Genomic DNA, 15,804 nt, shown 5'->3' on the forward strand with positions numbered 1-15,804 from the left:
CAGGAGGTTGGAATGGGGTGCCCTTGTGGTCTCTTCCAACTCTAAGATTCTATGATTCAGAGCAGGATGATGAAGGTAGCTGTCCTCCCTCCTCTTCCAAAACCTGACTTTCAGCTGCAGCCATCTCCTTCCTACACTGGTGGAAGTGGAGGGAGGGCACTCGGAGGAGCCAGAACAACAATGATTCTGGTTGTTATTCTGCATCCTACCTCCACTGGCTAGGCAAGAGCCACTTTGGATGACTGTGGCTGAAAGTCAGGGTTTGCATGAGGACTTCACCCCATTTGATGGAGCTTTATGGTACCGCTTTCTGCTCTAAAATCTGTGAAGGTTTAAAGTGACAGAAGCCTAGTTCTGGATTCCATCTGGCAACCCATTCTAGGATTAGCCTTCTGGTCTTCTTAAAGAAGCAGAAACAATAGGCACAATACCTTCCTCCTGCATCAGCAGAAAGGGAAAGCTTTTCATGTTTTACCTGGAGGAGCAGGCAGGTTGATTCCTTTCACTATGTAAAGAATCATATCATTGCTGTTTAATTCTGGGAATATCCTGAAAGAAAAAGAGAAAATGCCAGTCAATATGTGAAGATGACAAATACAGGTACACCTCATTTAATGAAGCCACTGAGAATAAAACTTTTTAAAGAAGGCCTTTGGGCACAGACAGGAGAGTAAGTCTTTGAACTGCTTACAAAAGCACACACACACACACACACACACACACACAATATAGAGCAGGTTATGAGAGAGAGAGAGAGAGAGAGAGAGAGAGAGAGAGAGAGAGGTGGCAGCAGAAGATTCCCAAAGCCACTCCTAACACAGTTGTTGCTATTAACTTTGACCCATGGCAACTCTATAAATGAGAGACCTTCAAGCCACCCTACCATCCATAGCCCTGCTCAACTCTTGCAAATCCAGGGCAATGACTTTTTGATTGAGTCTATCCATCTGGAATTGAGTCTAGCCATGTAGTCTTCTTCTTTTCCTTTTGCTTTCTACCTGCCCAAGCATCAATGTCTTTTCTAGTGAGTTCTGTCTTCGCATGATATGACATAGTCAGTAGAACTTCTCGGGAGAACTCAGGCTTGATTTCTGGGGAGAGCTCAGCCATCATTTACTCCAGAACTCATTTGTTTGTCTCAGAGTATAGGTTAACCCTTTATCATAGAATCATAGATTTGGAAGAGACCTCAAGGACCATCCAGTCCAGCCCCCTGCCATGCAGGAACTCACAGTCAAAGCACCCCCAACAGATGGCCATCCATGAATTTTTAAATATGTTGCCATCTTTTCATAAACTTTGATTTTAAAATTCTGGATTCCGGAATTTTTAGCTTCTCGGTCTTTGTGATTACCACAGAAATCACCCCAGCACAAGCAAAGCCTAAAATATTTTCATCTGACAAGTAATAAAGAGGACAGAAATGCATTTGGAATCTAGAGAAGACAAAATGCAAAAGTCACAAGTTAACAGCTCACGTACTTGACCACATTGAAGGTCCGCTGCTCATAATGATATTTGGGCAGGGGAAATCCCTTGGTGTGAGCTTGTTTGAGGATCTCCATATTCTTTTTGCAGTCCTCTGCCATCTTCTCAAACCTAAAAAAGAAGAAGATCCAAATAGATGTCTAGGTCACCCGCTGATTTGGAAACCTGAGGACTTTCAACAAGTTTTCCTGTGCCACAATGACTACTGCAACTGGGGCTATTACCAAATGGGATGGCAACTCAGGCAGAGAAAGCAGCCATGACCGCAGATCCTACACAAGGCAGACACCCAGTGAGATGCCAGGAGCCAATGAGAACCATGTACAGCACACAAAAAGATATTTGGGACCTGTGATGCAGCAGGCTGAGAAGGATTCCACTGCCAGTAATCAAGCACAAGGGGGATGAGAAATATCTCTGTTTCTTTCCTTCAGAGAGTTAAGTAATGGGAGTCACTTCCAGAAGAACCTCCACCAGTACATGCATCCAAGCCACACATAGAGACGTACATTTTACTACACAGTGCCTAGCTAAGCCAGCTAGCATCTCTTCTCTACCATTACATGCTTCACTAGAAAACATATCAGGGGTAGCCATGTTGAATCCACAAAACAGTGATACCTTTATTGGTTAACCAAAACACACACAATACACGATGCAAGCTTTCAAAGCTCCAGTGGCTTCTCCGCCAGTCAAAGGTATTGAAAATCAAACAGGAGAAAGGGGGGAAATGATGATGTTTGAGTTACTGAGTGAAGATGTTGTTATAGTTGTTCTATAGTGGTGTGATTCAGCATACTTTCCATTCCAAACAGATTCTTGGTTAAAGCATTGTCTCCAAAGACAGCAGTGTCAAAGCATTAACACCAGCAAACAGAAGCAGGAATTTTAGAAAAGAACTAAAAGTGGAAGCCCTCCAGTAATAATGAACAGACAACTGAGCCAGATGTCTGGGAACAAATTGTGTGTGTTTTTTTTTGTTTTGTTTTTTGTTTTTTTTTTGAGAACAGGGTTAGAAAAAGAACATTCCACACAAAACAGAAAACTTCCTGAGTGCTGGTTATGGATTTCATTAGGCAGTGGCAAAATCAAATTACTCCATGAAGTGAGTAACGTAGTTAACCATGCAAACAAATGTGTGCAATCTTAATGAAGTGATTATGTAAAAAAACCTTAGGAGAAATAGAGGGGATGAATCAGGTAGATTCATATGCTATGCACCTTTATAAGATAGACACAGGTAATCCTTCTAGATACAGAGGGAGAAAAGTCCATGCCCTACCTTATTAATTGGTCACTGTACTTATTGCCTCATGAATCTACTGTCTCCCACTGTAAAAAGGGCAGATTAAATAATTTGGAAGCTGTGAGAAACTAGTTAATAGGATCTCACATTTAGCACAAAACCAAAGGAGCTGATGGCAGAGATGGCAAGTCTGTGACCCTCCAAAGTTGCTGGACTCTCCCATTATTCCTAGTCAGCCTGGACAAAGGTCAAAGATGATGGGAGGAAAGGTTCCCTATCCCTGGTTCATGTCCCTAGCAAAAAATAACTTGGAGATAACAGAAGAATTGGTTAGTGAGAGAGATGACAACAGGAAGACTCATCTCTCAGCTTCAGCTTTCTTCTCAAGCTCTAGGAGCAAAGAAGACACAGAAACCCCCAACAAGTAAGACACAGTTACAGGGTGTGCAGGCACTCTATAATGAAACAACCTTGTCAATGATCAGCTCCATTTCTGGTCTCTTCTTTTGACTTGGGAACACAGGAAGCTGACTTATTACTGAATCAGGCCACTGGTCCATCTGATTCAGTATGGTCTGAACTAACCTGGTAGTGTCTCTCCAGAGTTCCAGGCAGAAATTCTTCCTAAGCCTACCTGGGGGTGCCAGAGATTGAACCTGGACGTTTGGTATGCAACTGCACTGGTGAAATGCCCTCCACTAGCTCTAGAAGGCATGTTGATGCATTTTAGAGCAAAAATAATTTCACTCTCAGGGGTCCACAAGCAGTCCACAGGCCATTTTTTGCCCATCCTATCTTAAACCCAACAGCTTGTTTCACCATGCTGCCAAAAAGAAGGGCCATGTGCAAAACAGTCAAAGAATACTTGTCAAGAAGATGATGTCTCTGGATAACATGGCACAGATATAGTGGTACAGAGGGAGAGGGCAATCAGAAAGGGAAACATATTTGTCATGTTGCAGGCACACTTACTTGGTTGTTTCTGTGATGTTCCCCAAATGGGTGAACTGCTTGGAATAATTCATGCACATCTGGAATAAAAAAAAAGGAAGATACATGAGAAGCAAACAAGCACATGACAGTCCTGGCTCACTCTCACAGGTCATGTACCTTCTCAGTCAGACGCCTTCAGGCCAAACTTGCATTCCTCCCCTTAATCAGCCAAACTGTTATGCAAGCTTCAGCCCATATATGGCCAGAATATGCAGCCTCTCTTCTGCCATCTGCATTTTCCTGCATACAACTCATCCTTTTTGTTCATTGTTTGGTTAATGCCTGGCTTATCATAGGGGTCTGTGTCACATTATGTGCCTCATGCAGTTATCAGTTGCTGCTGGCTCCACCCCCTAAAAAAAGAATGCGTGGGAGGAAATGCAGAGACATACAAGTGACACAGTGTACTTTGGCACACCTGAACATTTCTGCTATTCCCATCATCCTTCACAACTAGGCTAGCAGGAGTTGATAGGAACTGAAATCTAGTAAGACTTGGAGACCCACAGAGATGGAAGGAATCACGACACAGTTTGTCTCCAGAATCTAGTATACAAATAAAGATGCAGTTGAGTGAAAGAGACCGTTATCATTCTCATACACCATCACAACACTCTGCGAAGGAAGTAACCTGAAGTGATTAGTGTTGAAGAAGAAATGTATGGCTAAGAATAAGAGACAGGAAATGCAGGGGTGCCAAGAAAGACATCACAAGAAAGTGGACTGAAGGCTATTACATTCAGCAGGAACTGGAGGGAAAATACAAACTCAGAACTGAGGCCAGCAGTTTCCGTGAAAGGTTCAAGTTGCACTAAAAGTCTTCAAAAGCAACTAGTGAGTAAAAAAAAAGTTTTCTCACACATAGAGTCAAGGGGAGGGAGAAGAAGTCACAGCTGACTGTAGGAGATAAATGAACTAGAATAAATAACATGTAGTTGACAACTTGTGGGTTCGTGGATGCAATCCCTGGAATGGAAACAATCCAAGGGAGCAAGCAATCTTTCCTCACTCTTCTGTTGACAGGTTCCTATACAAGAAAACCCACTATCATATGTTCATTTGGCCTGAGGTATGGTTTAAACAACTGGCATCCATGTATACATATGTCTAAATGGCAAGTTAACAAAATCTTACTCACAGTGCAACAGAATTACACAAAGCCACTAGTGAAAATCAAGCCATCATTTGGGGTAATTCATACTTAACAGTAAACTACTCTCAGTGTTCAATTAATGCCTGCCTTCATTATCTTCTAAATATTCCCCTTTACCTTGAACTTTACTGGGCAGGGAGGCTAACTCTGCTTCCCTTTGCCAGTTGGAAAGCCACTGAAGACCTAGTATTTAGCCACCATTCAAAATAAACTCATCACCCACTCACTCTTGATTACAAGGTCTCTTGCGGCTGAAGCAGATGGCCCAGAATGACCAATCTGGTCATGATCGCTCTGGGATTGCGGTAACCTGATGGCCTGCTCACCAAGTGGGCCTCTGCCATGGTCCCAAATGGGCCACTGGTAGGAGTGGATTAAATCAGCTCCTTTTGCCAGTGGCTTTGGACAGCCTGGAAGCTGCACTATTTGGTCTGTCTTAATATATTTGGGCTGATTCAAAGGAATGGGACCTTAGAAGCCAAGATGATCAAATTGAGACTGGCCATATAATGAGAAGGCATTATCTGGAAAATACAATAATACTAGGAAAGGTAGAGGATAAAAGAAGGAGAGGAGACTGCATGCCAAATGGATCGACTCAATCGGGGGGGACAGGAGCATGGGGTTGCAGGAACTAAGTAGAGAAGTGGAAAATAGGGTTTCTTGGAGGTGTCTCATCCATAGGGTCACCATGAGTTGAGGTCGACTCAAGGGTAAATTACAACAACAAAAAATATCCTTGGGGAGTGCAAGGCCCAAAGGATCAAACTCTATGCTAATAATTTTGCTCCACGTACACATGAAGTGGGGACAAGGGGGGGGTGTTCAGGTGAAGGGAGCTGACTCCTAGTCCTGGTCTTTTGCTTCACCATCTGTTAATCGATCCAGTTTATACCAATCATGAACTGGATGGGATCAAAATGACTGAAGCATCATAATGTGGGTTGTTATAGTGCTCCACACTTCATGTATTTTAACACTCTCTGCCACACACAAATGCACACATTATACATAAATAGGGAAGACAGTTAAACAACCACTACGGCTGCTGCTATTGTGTCCATTTTCATAGAATCATATAATCATAGAGTTGGAAGAGACCACAAGGGCCATCCAGTCCAAACCCCTGCTATGCAGGAACTCACAATCAAAGCATCGCCGACAGATGGCTATATAGCCTCTTTTTAAAGACTCCCAAAAAAAGGGGACTCCACTATGCTCCAAGGGAGTGTGTTCCACTGTCGAACAGCTCTTACTGTCTACAAGTTCCTCTTAATGTTTAGGTGGAATTTTGTTCCTCTTTAAGATCTCGGTTAGATCAGAGCCTAGTTCCAGCTAACTCAGTCTCCTGTTTCTAACAGTGGTCAGCCGAATGCCTCCAGTAAACCCATCAGCTTACCTTGAAGATCACAAGCTTTACTGTATTAGAGGAGCTATCTTTTTGGACTATGACCCTCAGAATTCCACAGCCAGCATGGATAGTAGCCATGTCAGTAGCAGGGGTTCTGGGACATGTATTCAAAAAATTAAGATTTCCAAGCTCTGATTATTTCTTCCTAGGATCTGGTAGGAATGATTCTGATGACGCCAAAGAGACAGTTGCAATGAAGAATGAATGAACCAAATTTCTTAATACACCAATCAGCCAAGGATAAAAGTTTTAAAAGACTGAAAAGAAACTATTTCACAGAACCAGACTCTTCTTGGCAAATGGGAAGCTGTTGTCCTGGGGCTTATTCCAGAATAGATATACATAGAACTGAGCTGTATTTTGTATATTTGATGGGAAAAAATGTCTAAATTAATTAGATTTCCCCCACTCTGCCCATAGACAAACCTACCACTGAAATGAGGCCCATGAGATTCTTTCCAAACTGGAATTCAACTTCCAGGACAGAAAAAGGTTTCCACCTGTGTTTTATATTTTTAAGATAACCTTGCTCTCCTGGATTCCTACTAATTGGCAGAAGAGGTGACAACATCTTCAAAGTTCGCTCCACTACCTCGTGCTGCTGCCTCATCAGTTTCACAAGCTCTGTATACTGGGCTGCTGTCTCCGGGGAGATATTGGATCCACGATGCTGCACAAGCATGAAGTCCTCCTTGTTCACAGGAGCCTGAGGCACCTGAAGGAAGAAAGCAAGCAGAGGAAATCAGCTCCAGAACCACCCCCCACAAAAGAGGGCCTGGCCGAACAGGTCGTGTCAGAAGTGGCTTAAGCATGGCTAAATGGAGCCAGTCTTTTGAACAGTGTCCATCATTTGATCTCACGGTACCTGCCCAGGAGATCAGAGCTGTCTCCTATTGTGCCATGATTCAGAGTCATCTTAATCTGCTTCATAGGAAGTCTGCCTCTAAGCCAGGGCTCTCTTTATTATGAAATAATTCTAAGTAATTGGGTGGCTGATAAAGTTCCACCCTATAAACTGATCCCCAAGCAAATGTGCCTATGTTTTTGTATTTGCACATGCCAACATCCACACCCAAGGGAGTTCACAGATGATTGCTTGCCTGTGTTATGTCAACTGGGAGCCCATTCTGTGAAGCCTCAATCATGGGGTCCAGACCCTTAGCCTGGCGTAAGAACATCTTGGCTCCTTCAATGTCATTTTGCTGCTTTGCTCGGAGGGCAGCCTGCATCAGTTGCTTTTTACGGGTTTCCAGGAAAGTCATCTGCTGTTGAGCTAAAGGGGGAAAGGCAAGGAGAAAGAAGTGGCACAGTCACACCTATTTCTGAGTAGGCAGCAAGGGAATTCTGCATGAGTGAGGGATACACAGCATACTTTAGTAGGTTACATTTGCAAGGGGGTTTTGTAGTACCTTTTAGACTAACTATGTAGAAGAAGTTGTAGCATAAGCTTTCATAGACTCAATCGACCAGTACTTCCTTAGGAGCAATGTAAATTAAAGTAGACCAAGTATATGAAAGCTTATGCTAAAATTACTTTTGCACTGCTATTCTCAAAGGTGCTAAAAGATCCCCTTGCATACTGATATTCCAGACCAACACAGCTGAATTACACCTCAGTAGGTTAGGTCACTCCGTTCCACATATGACGGAAAGAGTCTTGGTTTACACTAAGGATGGCATCCTATTCAGTATTTACAATGTCATAAACCACACTTGAAAAAAAATGCAATTCAAACATACAGTTGTGGAACTACTGTCGCTATCACAAATGCCTCCCAAAACCCACCCTTAGATCCAGGCAGCCACATCAAGCAGTTCTAAGACACCAGAGAGCTTTCCACACTATACCTCACTGGCAGGAGGTGGCTGGATACACCATCATTCAGCATGTCACTCACCAGCACCTCAAAACTCCTTCAGCTGGTGCTGCTGCCTGGCTTCTAAGGTGGAACTGGGGGAGGGGGCAAATTAGTAGACATTGCCATGTCATTGTAGCTACATCTGACAATGCAGGATCTCAACTGCAGTATATTAGCATCATGAGGGAATATTTGCTCAGGAGACAGGCCCATTACTGACTGTACTTAGTGCTAAGCAGCCTCAGAACCAAGGAACTTTAAAGGAAAAAAATCCCAGTCTCTGTTAGGCAACCATGTCTGAACACTATAACATTATGATCAACAAGGTGTGGCCTCTCCCCAGGACTGGGAAATAAAAATAAAATAAAAATGGAATAGATTGTAGTACCTCTTACAGTGACTTTTGAAGCACTCTTAGAAGTCCCGGTTGATTTTGAAGCAGCAGGGGCAGCTACCCGTGGACCGGTTGGGAGCGGCTGCTTTGGCTGCAGTGAGTTGACTGGTTTGGATGAAGCTGGGTTGAGATCAGGCTGAAAACAATAAGGAGAGACACTAATGAATTACATTACTTAGACCTTGCACACAGTGAATCACACAGAGTATTTTACAGCAATTAGAGAAATCTAATGTTTTAAATGTTAAATGTTTTATGCTCTTAGATAAGCTCATTTTGTCATGGCCTTTGGCTAGTACAATAAATGTTAAATGTTAACTTGAATTAGAGAAATCACAACTTTACGAGTAGCACGCATCTAACCCTAAAATCAAAGTGGTATATCTTACATCCAAACTAACATCCTATCACTGTTACAAATGTTTAATACACATTGAGCATGCACAAAGGAAAGCAAGACCTTGACTGCATGTAGGCACCCCTGATGCATTATGATATCAGAGAACAAGGATGTGGAATAAGTGGACATTCGGGTGTTTAAGTACAGTTCCCATCACTCTTTGCCATGCTGGTAAGACTGATGAGAGCTGCAGTCCAGTAACATTTGGAAAGCTATGGTCATATTGCAATTTAGGAGAAGGCCACAATCGCATTTCTGTTTGCAAAACTGATGCAGCATCTAACAGAAAAAGATAATAAAAATGGAGGAGCATTTTGTGCCACATTTTTCTCTTTATGGTCTAAATTTTGCAGATGAGATCATGATAGTAAGATCCAGGGGAACTTTTTTTGAAGTGTCCTCCATAGGAATGTTTATCCCGCTGACTGTTTTCCCAGTGTGGACAACTTGGGTGGTTTTTAGGATTTGGCTGAAAAACAGTCAAGACAGCTTTTTCAAACTCCCTTGTGTTTGTTTTCAGAATCTACAGTTTTAGGCATTTGTGTTTATTGGGATTCTATATATCTACTTGCCAACAGCAGGAGACATGTCTCAGTTCCAGGCATCCAAAAGAAATATAAATTCCTATGGGGTGTATCCACACTCCACAATTATAACAGTGTGATACCATGTTAACTACCATGGCTCCATCTTGGGAATTTTAGTTTCATTAAATACTTAGAATTCTCTGCTAAAGAGTTGCAGTAGCTCAGTAATTCTAAATACCTCACTACCCAACTACAGACCCCAAGATTAAACAGGATAGAGCTATGGTAGTTAAAGTGGAATAAAAACACTATAATGTACAGTATGGATATATATCTGGATGTTTACAAGGGCAAAGAGTGGCACCAAAGCACTACTGGCATTTCTGCAAAAGCCCAGTGTCACACTGGCCACAAAAGAGATGAAGAATCAAATGTGATCATCAATTTAGGAAGGAACTGAGCAAGCCAGAATTTGTGACACATTGATTTTTAATAGCTGCAATGATTAATTACTGCAAAGCTGCTTTGACAGCCTAATGAAGAAACTGGTTAAGAAGTATATACTTTTTAAAATAAAAAATAAAACAAGGCTACTAAATACCTCCCACAGAGTGGAAGTGCCCAATTTGTCTGAATTTGTTCCTGGATATGCCTGATTTGCCAAACACCCTGGAGTTCCCTTTGAGAAATAAGAGGGGTTTCCCCCCCCCGCTTCATATTCTGACACATAGCTAACAGATGCAAATTTGTTTAGCTTTTTTACTAACACATTTAAGATCTTCACTAATGCAAAACCCAACCTTTTTTGCCTCTTCAGTATCTTCATCTTCTTCGCTGGCTAATTTCATAGCGGTCTCAAGGATCCCAGCAAAACTCTGATCTCCCGGGGAAGATTCTGTTCCTTGGATGGGAGGGAAACCTGCCAAAGATAGTAACAAACCTAAAGTATTACTTATTTCCAAAAGGAGGGGGGAAAGGAAGCTGCTTACAGTATAGACATCAGAGTCTCCCAAAGTGGCTACTAAGCCAACCATCTTATGTTTAAGTGTTCTGTTTAAAAACCAATGTCCTAGGTACAAAGGATAGGCAGCATTTGGACTGGTTTTTCTTTGCTTTTATATCCTACAGTACTTTTACTTTCTATAGCTGGTTTTACTCTTACTTTTTACATATGCTCTTCACTCGTTATTTGTTTTTTGCTTGCACTTTATTATAAATTTACTTGTATTTTAAAGCACTTTGACTTTATTTTTTTACTTTTTAATGCATAGAACTCTTGTTTTCAGGCAAAATAAAAGTGAATGCATGCATTGGTTACATCCCATTTGGACTACTGTAACATGCTCTACTTGGGGCTGCCTTTGAAGAGTATTTGAAAACTGCAGCTGGTCCAAAGAGCTGTGGCCAGGCTGTTAATAGGGGCAGGTTACAGAGACCACATAATGCCCCTGTTGAAACAGCTTCACTGGCTATCAGTTTGTTTCCAGGCACAATTCAAAGTGTTGCTTATGACCTGTAAAGCCCAATATGGCCCAGGTCCAGGCTATTTGACAAACCGTATCTCCCTGTGTGCGCCAACCTGGGATCTGAGACACTCTGGAGAGGCCTTTCTCTCAGTCCACCACCATCACAAGCACAGTTGGTGGGGACACGAGAGAGGGTCTTCTCAGTGGCTGCCCCTAGACACTAGCATTCCCTTTCCAGGGAGGCCAGATTGCCCCCTTCCTTGTCGTCCTCTCGCTGGCAGGTTAAAATATTCTTACACAGACAGGCTTTTAAAACAGAAAGTTTTTAAAGAATGGGCTGGGCTAGGGTGCTGCAGTGTTTTAAAGTGTTTTAATCATCTTTACTTTTTAAATTGTATTATATTCTTTTAACAAGTAATTTGTTTTAATATTGTAATAATTTAATTCTATTTTAATGTACCATTTGTGTATGCTTTTAATTGTACTTTTGCTCTCATACTGTAAGCTGCCCTGAATCCCAGTTTTGGGGAAAGGGTTGTATATAAATAAATTGACAACTCTCTTTAGAAAATAGGCTAATATTTGACTAAAATTCCCATTCATCCATTATTATTATTATTATTATTATTATTATTATTGGATGGGAATTTTAGTAAAATATTAGCCTACTTTCTAAAGAGATTGGCCTGAGTCCCAAGAAAGAAAGGATGGATATAGGCACCTCTGTAGCCAAGCAACTCTGGCCCAGTACATACTGTCGGTTTGCGGCAGCCTGGGGACAATTTTAGGGTTCCGGAGCATGCAGCATCTGCACGCTCCAGAACGCTAGCACATATGGACGACACCATCTTTATGCGGCACCATCCATACAGGACATGCATGCATGATGCAAGCACGGCACAGCATCTGCACCTCCAGCTGTCGCGCTTACGTCATGGACGTGCGACGGGCATAGTCATGGTGTGCAGAACATGCCACAAAAAGAACCTACTTTTCGCAGGTTCTTTTTACTCCAGAGGAACGCCGCACAGTTTGGCTGCGGAGTGAAAACGGGAGCCTCCAGTCCGCCATTTTCGGGCAGTCTGTCGAATCGCTTTGTTATGAAAAAAGGGTCTAACACACTCCTCTTATAGAATCACAAACATTTGAAGATGATAGTGCATCTGACACATCTGATTTTTTTGACGAGGGGGGAAAATCACATTTACAACCCATGCACATCTGATTCTGCACACATCTCTAAGACATGAGTACAGAAGTATAAAATATAGAAATATAAATTTTATCCCATTCCCAGCATCATTCTCTTCAGCCGCTTCTGCTTGGAATAGCTGAAATCTAGAAACTTACTGTACAAACCCAAGCAACCACCCCAAAGTAAACAAACAAAATTGAGAATTAATTACCAGGGGGAACAGGCAGGTCAGCAAACTCCACAGGTTTCCCTGCCTTGTGAGCTTTGATGGCTTCTTGATATTGCTAGTGGAGAGAGAAAAAAAGTGAAACTGAAAAATATAATTTGAAAATATGGTCTTTGTAGAACAAATCTTGGTAAAAGCACTTTGTTTGGGCTAGTAATAAATAAATATTGAGTACTGAGTTATTAGTTACATGTATATCCCACCAGTTCCTCTTATCATCTCATGGTCACATGTGTTGCTCTCTTCCTATTTACCTTCCCAAGAAATCTGAGTTAGTACAGGCTAAGGAAGAGTGATTGGCCCAAGGCTACTTAGTGAGTCTCCTGGCTTCAAGAGGACTCAGGATTCTAGGACTTCTCTTCATAAGACAGAAAGAGGCAGGGGTAAATCATGATGCATTCAAGCAACACACAGGTAAAAATGACTGGAACCTGTAAGGCATAACATTCCAGCAAGAAATCTAGTAACACTGCCCATAAAGGAAGCAATGACTTCTGGTTTTGGCACACCTTACCTTCACAATCCGCTCGTGCATTCTAGCCTTCCTGTCATCTCCTTTGCTCTTTGCTTGTGCAGCTGCTGTCTTGTATCTCTCCATCCTTTGCTGCAGGGCCTCCATCATATCTCGAGGAGGTGGACGTACATCTGGAAACAAAGGCCAGAATGCTGATAGTGACATATGTACAGTCAAGTGTGATGTACATGCACATATGTCTCTTTCTATCATAGTGTAAGGTAATGTTCTGTAGTCCTTTGTGCAATATCCTAATCCTCTCCCTCATTCTGAAGCTGTCAAGCCTTAGAAGGAGCCATCGCTGCTGCTGACTAATGGACAGGAGAGGAATGGAGGGAGACAGTTCAAATGTTGTAGCTCCAAGGAGAAGAGATAGGAGGGTGCACATCAACTGTGAGCACACCCCCATTTCCTTCCTACATGGTAGTCGGGATGAGCAAATTCCTCATTGTCTGACTTGCTTCCCTGCTCCCTCTCATCCACACTGATCATCATCAGCAGCAGCTTTGACAGCTTTGGGAGGAAGGTTTTGGACAGAAAGCAAAGGGTGAGAGATAGCCACCATAACCCCACCAAATGACATACACAAGGGGCAGACAATGAACTATGCAGGTGGAGCATTACATTCTACCTGCTTACCATAGGATCTCTGCCAAAGAATGTGATGTTATTCTTGCATTAAACAAGACACCCTTAAAAGGAACCTGGAAATAACTATAAGAAGATGTGTTTTATGCCTTATTCTGTACTTCCACTAGCATTACAGGCAGATTCCTAGTAAATTTATTAGTGTCACTGGGGTGTTAAACCCGAGCCTCGGCTGTTCTATTTCAGACCACAATGGAAGGCTCATCTAACTAAACATTTCCTCCTACAGAAGAAGATGCTCTCTAGATAGAAAACCAGATGGTGGAAAAGAGCACCAAGTGATTGACAAGCTAATGATAAGCCTAGTTTTTTATAAACTGTGATCAAGAAGCTTTGAGCAGCTTTTGTGCCCAATAATGCACCTTCCTTCTTCAATGAGTCACACCTCTCCCCTCTCCTTTGTACCTATAGTCTCCTGCTAATACGTATTCATGAGTGGTGCCCAGTGATGAATTTACTTAGATTAATTCATTTAGGCAGTAAGATGCAACCCAGACTGAAGTTTACTATCTCAGCAAGAACCTGGCCCATGATCCATAAGACCTACGTGGCCCAGCTTTAACTCCCCCCCCCCGCCCCAGTAGTTCAGTGAACAGGTAATAGTTCATATAGCAAACAGGTTGGTACACAAACTGTTACCTGTTCACTGAACTACTGGGGGGAATTAAAGCTGGGCCATGTAAGTCTTATGGGTCATGGGCTGGGAGGAGTTATTCCAGAAAATACCAAGAAAATACCAGGAAGACATCTGAAATCAGAAGTGCCATAATCCATAAACACTGACATAAGTTTAACAATATCCCATCCATAAACTTCATGGACTTTCCGTTAATTTGGTTACCAAACATACCAGCCCTCTATCTTCACAGTAGATTGTTCCACCCAGCCCCCAATGCTGTACCAGTCTCTTCACCATTTTCTGCTTCTCACCAGCAACTATGGGAAAATTCTTCCCACACACATCAGCAAATTCTAGTTTCTAAGTCTAGGCAACCTTTTGAATTGCCCTCCACCATCCCAGATTCTGACATCCTGCTATGCTAAGAGAACCTTTCCCTTCTGACAGCTCACGGATCCGGCTTACTAGGATAAGCATCATGAATTATTTTACCAATACAAGTGCATTGTCAGAATCTGGTATTTTGTAAATATGTCTGGTTGGTTATTATAATGTTATCTTCTTGCAGGAAAAACCATAGAAAAAGTACAAGAGGATAAGAAAGCAACAACATATATACTGCATTTCAAATTTGTATCTGCAGGCTTCACATTATGGAGGAGAATTATTATTATTATTATTATTATTATTAGACTTTATTTGTGAAGCGATGTAGATGTACACAGCGCTGTACAAAAAATCAATGAAATCGAAGAATATATAAAAAAGCCTGCCCATGGCGTACAATCTAAAGATAATAACAAATAGATAAAACAATAGATGTTATAAAATAGAATTTAATAAAAAGAAAGCAAGTTAAAAAGATCAAATAAGCCACAGTATATGTAAAAATCTCTTCTCTATGGATCCCTACCTCCTGCACTTGAGATTCCCAATGCTGGAGGAGTAACAGCCTGTGAAAGAGGAGTTGCTGTTGATATGGGGGGCTGCTGTACACTTGGGGACAACATCTCCTTGGTCAGCTGGTCTGTGAAAAATAGACAACTAGGCTGAAGACATGATGACAATTCCCCAAAATCAATCCATTGCTTTATTTATATTCCACCTTTTTCTCAAGCTGGGATTCAATGCGGGTAACAAAAAGTAATAAACTATAAGAAAACACACATAGATAAAAACATGCAAAAGATAATATTAAAATGGTAACAACAACAGAATTAAAATAATATAACATTTTACTTTACAACAAAATTTAAAAATAGAACAATACCATAAAAAGCTTTTTTGTTGAGCTCTTTTGTTGAGCTGGGAACTCTTTTGCAGTGAAACCACCTCCCCTATTAAGCCCAGTGTTCAGCAAGGGTAAGGAGCTATAGAATACCAAAGCTCTATCTTGCTTGCTCCCCACCCTGTGTCCCACCTGCAAGACCTAGAGTGTGCAGTTGCCACTGACCATGCTGGATGGGAATGATGGAAGCTGTAGTCAAACTAATTTGGAGAGTACCAGTTTGGGAAAGGTTGAATTATGCCATCAGAATCATGGGTGACTACCTAGATATATTGCCATGTCATGTTAGTTTTGTGGACAGAAGAGAAAGCCACTGCTGTCTACCACAATCTTCTGTATGTCTGTTGAAAACTAAGTCCTAGTGAATTGAATGGCGC

General features: G+C 41.8%; 1 protein-coding gene across 4 annotated transcripts in view; it reads right to left on the reverse strand.

Annotated features, from left to right (window-relative positions):
• Positions 1-15,804, reverse strand: part of CC2D1A (coiled-coil and C2 domain containing 1A) — a 71,847-nt gene that overhangs the window by 27,341 nt on the left and 28,702 nt on the right. For all 4 annotated transcript variants that reach the window (XR_016272378.1, XM_089486850.1, XM_089486841.1 and 1 more), the window contains exons 10-19: positions 15,053-15,166; positions 12,873-13,003; positions 12,344-12,416; positions 10,272-10,390; positions 8,539-8,680; positions 7,392-7,564; positions 6,884-7,006; positions 3,707-3,765; positions 1,483-1,599; positions 476-549 (exon numbers count right to left, since the gene is read on the reverse strand). Coding sequence is in view for 3 of the 4 variants with exons in the window: in XM_089486850.1 (XP_089342976.1) it covers positions 476-549; positions 1,483-1,599; positions 3,707-3,765; positions 6,884-7,006; positions 7,392-7,564; positions 8,539-8,680; positions 10,272-10,390; positions 12,344-12,416; positions 12,873-13,003; positions 15,053-15,166 (1,125 nt within the window). In the remaining variant the exon portion in view is untranslated. The remainder of the gene's footprint in view (positions 1-475; positions 550-1,482; positions 1,600-3,706; positions 3,766-6,883; positions 7,007-7,391; positions 7,565-8,538; positions 8,681-10,271; positions 10,391-12,343; positions 12,417-12,872; positions 13,004-15,052; positions 15,167-15,804) is intronic.

Source organism: Sceloporus occidentalis, unplaced genomic scaffold (assembly GCF_023333645.1).
Source record: "Sceloporus occidentalis isolate IW3139 unplaced genomic scaffold, rSceOcc1.0.p SCAF_1, whole genome shotgun sequence".
NCBI classification, from domain to species: Eukaryota; Metazoa; Chordata; class Lepidosauria; order Squamata; family Phrynosomatidae; genus Sceloporus; species Sceloporus occidentalis.